The following is a 3,120-nucleotide window of genomic DNA, read 5'->3' as shown; positions in this document are numbered from 1 at the left end:
CTCCCTCCCCCCCCCTCCCGCCCCTTCCGCCCCTTCCTTACCCTGCGTCTCCGCAGCCCTGTCCCTCACCACCACCCGCGCGCCGTCCACCTCCACCACGTCCACACCCAGCATCACTTCCACCCCTTCCTCCTCCAGCCTCTTCCCCGCCGAGGCGCGCACAGGCATGGGGGAGTTCCCCAGAATCTGGTACCCACGCTCCACCAGGGTGACGCGGCCCTTGTCCCGGCCCAAACGTGTGGCCAGATTCGCCGCCAGCTCCACGCCCGAGTAGCCCCCGCCCACGACCACGGTGCGGAAGAGTGTGGGGGAAGAAAGGGCGTCGATGCGCATCAATTGACGCCGGAGCGCATGGGCGTCCCGCAAGGTGTAGAAGGGCATGACCGAGGAGGGGGAGGGAGAGAGGGACCCCTCTGAAAGCGGAAGGGAGGCAGCCGGGGGAAGCATTGGCTCGGAGCCCAAGGCGAGCACGAGTTTGTCGTAGGCAAGCGACTTAGAGGACCCCGACGACGGCGCCTCGACCGCGCTTTCAGAAACCTCCGTGGCCTCCCCTTGCGACTGTACCTGAACGCACTTCCCAGCTAGATCGATCGCCTCTACTTCCCCCTGCACAAAGCGGATGCCTGTGGACGCCAGCAGACTTTCAAACCGCGGGGCTACCTCCTCCTCGTTCGCGTCCCCCATGGCCAACTCGTACAGCAAGGGGAGGAAGACAAAGCGGTCGTGCCTGTCCACAAGGGTGATGTCGATGGAGGGAGGTGCATATCGCGACGGGCGCGAGAGCTCGGACAAGCGGAGTGCGCTGTACAAACCTCCAAATCCCCCGCCTGCAACGACAACTTGCGGTTTGACTGTTGGGTGGGACAGGCGTGGTTGGTTTATTTTTGTTATTTGGACCCCAAATTTGACGAAAAACCGCAAAAGCCCGTAAATTTGAACCATATAATAGTGCATGCCTTCCATAATAGACATCGATCGGACGTACGGAGGGAACGGCCTGCACATGTTTAGACATGGCATGGACAATGATGAGTCAGCTTTAAAAAAAACATGACTTTTCCCTCGCACCTTTTGATGACGACGACTCAATCGACATGCAGATACTTGGCGTAGTGACGGCTCTTGTGTGGCTTTTAATGACTCGCAATGGCATAAAAGCCGTGCCGGAGTCTGCGAGCAGGAACGCAACTACGGAGGCAAGGAAGGAGGTGCATGCTCCAGCCCTTGAATGCGTCCTCCCGCGCCTCCCCAAAGGCTTCAAACCTTTTCCCACATCCGTATCAGCATTCATCGCAGCGTCCTCCATGGAGACCCTGTATTGTGTCATTGGATGAAGAACGAGGGGACTCAGAGGACGTGTGTAGGAACACAGAGGGAGACCTCGCTGAGATGCGACGCGCTGGGGGCGGGAGGAAGGAGTACGTCATACCTATATCCCCAGGGGAGGTCGGACGCTGTTTTGAAGCACGCGTAGCGAACGCATGCAATGTGCGCCGTGGGAGAATGATGATGTCGTGCTGGATTGGCATTTTATATGCTGTACTGGTCTGCGTGAGTCTGCAACATGCGCGAGCGAAGTTGGTAGTCTGTAGGACCTTTTGAAACCGCAGCATGGGACTTCGTCCCTCCTCTGTGTGACAACACTTACGACGCATTTCCCGCAATCCCGCACATGACAGAGGGGGGAAGACTGCCTTCGTGACTTCTTCTTTACTTCTTGTTACCCCTTCGCTACAGTCTAGGAGCTTTCGCGTGAGACCAGTCTCCTCATTGCTACAGACGCTCCCGAATGTCTCGAGGCAGCACTCTCTCCCTCCTGCTGATCGTAGTATCCGCTGTGGCCTTGTCGCAAGCTTTCGTGTCGCCTCTCTCCTCAGTCTATAAGCCTGCAACCTCGACACAGCCTGGACAGCTGCCACACAGGACGGTGACATGGTTGTCTGCCGGCAGAGCTAGCAGGGACTGGGCATTGATCTTTGATTGCGATGGTGTCATTCTTGAGGTAGGTGCGTGTTGGAGAGAGATCTCCAGTGCACAGTCTTCTGCAACTTCTCTTATTCAACCTCACCTCCCCCGACCTTTTTCCCTGCGCTGCATGGGACAGTCGGAGTCCTTGCATCGAGAGGCCTACAACACCGTGTTCCGCGAGTTCGAGATCGACTACCGCTGGGACGAGGAGTACTACGATCAGCTCCAAAACAAAGTCGGGGGTGGCATTCCCAAAATGAGGTATTTCTTCGGCGAGAATGGGTGGCCCACGTCGACTTTGGGCGCGGCCCCCACTGAGGAAAAGGGGAGGAAAGACATGCTCAACGCGTTACAGAACCGCAAGACAGATATCTATAAGGACATGATCCGTGGCGGGACCGCTCAGGTCCGTCCAGGGGTCTTGCGGTTAATCGAGGAGGCACGGAGACTGGGCGAGGACCGGCCAAAACTGGCCATCTGCTCGGCCTCCACCAAATCCTCCTGCCTCTTCGTACTGGACAACCTGCTCAAGCCCGACGTACTTCAGCATTTCGACCTCATCCTGGCGGGGGACGACGTCAAACACCGGAAACCTGACCCAGAGATCTACCGGTTGGCGAGCGAAAGGTACGGAGGGATTGGGATTGCTGATCCTGCCCGGGCAGGTCTTTGCTCTCAGGTCTTTGCTCTCCATTTTGAGCCTCACTTCCCTGGACCTTCGATGCCACCGTTCCCCCTCCATGCTCCAGGCTGGCCATTCCCGCCTCCCGTTCTGTGGTCATCGAGGACAGCCTGATCGGCCTGCAAGCCGCCCTAGGTGCCCAGATGCCCTGCGTCATCACCCACACAGCCTCCACCAAGGCTCAGGATTTCTCTCAGGCCCGTGCGGTTTTCTCCGAACTGGGAGATGGCAACCACGTGCAGGTTACGGCCCGCGAGTTGATGGAGATTGCATTGGGAACACCCTTATGATTGAGGGCGTAGTGGTGAAAAGAAAGAAAAAAAGATTTGTATATGGTATTAGGGCCTGATCGGTCGGGCAGACTACGCGGGGGTTCATGACATTTGATTTTATTTTTTTCGTTTTTTGACTGCCGGCCGTCATACTGGTACACCCATGGCCTCAGTCCACTACGCTTAATCCCCCCCCCC

At 57.4% G+C, this 3,120-nt stretch overlaps 2 protein-coding genes across 2 annotated transcripts; one reads left to right on the top strand and one right to left on the bottom strand.

The window, feature by feature from the left end:
* Positions 1-37: 37 nt before the first annotated feature.
* Positions 38-1,317, bottom strand: NDH (NADH dehydrogenase; the record flags this gene model as incomplete). The annotated part of the gene is given in 3 exon segments (XM_005853790.1): positions 38-58; positions 70-812; positions 1,069-1,317. 3 exon segments carry the CDS (start codon positions 1,304-1,306, stop codon positions 38-40), a joined length of 1,002 nt encoding a protein of 333 aa, XP_005853852.1. The 5' UTR covers positions 1,307-1,317.
* Positions 1,318-1,731: 414 nt separating this feature from the next.
* Positions 1,732-2,986, top strand: NGA_0345402 (uncharacterized protein). The gene is made up of 3 exons (XM_005853788.1): positions 1,732-2,002; positions 2,105-2,595; positions 2,718-2,986. The coding sequence occupies exons 1-3, from the start codon at positions 1,790-1,792 to the stop codon at positions 2,938-2,940; spliced, it is 927 nt and encodes a 308-aa protein (XP_005853850.1). The 5' UTR covers positions 1,732-1,789; the 3' UTR covers positions 2,941-2,986.
* The last annotated feature ends 134 nt before the right edge of the window (positions 2,987-3,120 follow it).

Source organism: Nannochloropsis gaditana, assembly GCF_000240725.1.
Source record: "Nannochloropsis gaditana CCMP526 unplaced genomic scaffold scaffold739, whole genome shotgun sequence".
In the NCBI taxonomy this organism is placed as follows: domain Eukaryota; class Eustigmatophyceae; order Eustigmatales; family Monodopsidaceae; genus Microchloropsis; species Microchloropsis gaditana.
The sequence above is the reverse complement of the archived record's forward strand: the minus strand, read 5'-3'. Positions and strand labels throughout refer to the sequence as shown.

Coding starts and splice junctions, on each gene's coding strand:
- NGA_0345402 (XM_005853788.1), top strand. CDS start 1,790: ATGTCTCGAGGCAGCACTCTCTCCCTCCTGCTGATCGTAGTATCCGCT. Junction 2,003..2,104: donor GCGATGGTGTCATTCTTGAG/GTAGGTGCGTGT, acceptor TGCATGGGACAG/TCGGAGTCCTTGCATCGAGA. Junction 2,596..2,717: donor TACCGGTTGGCGAGCGAAAG/GTACGGAGGGAT, acceptor TCCATGCTCCAG/GCTGGCCATTCCCGCCTCCC.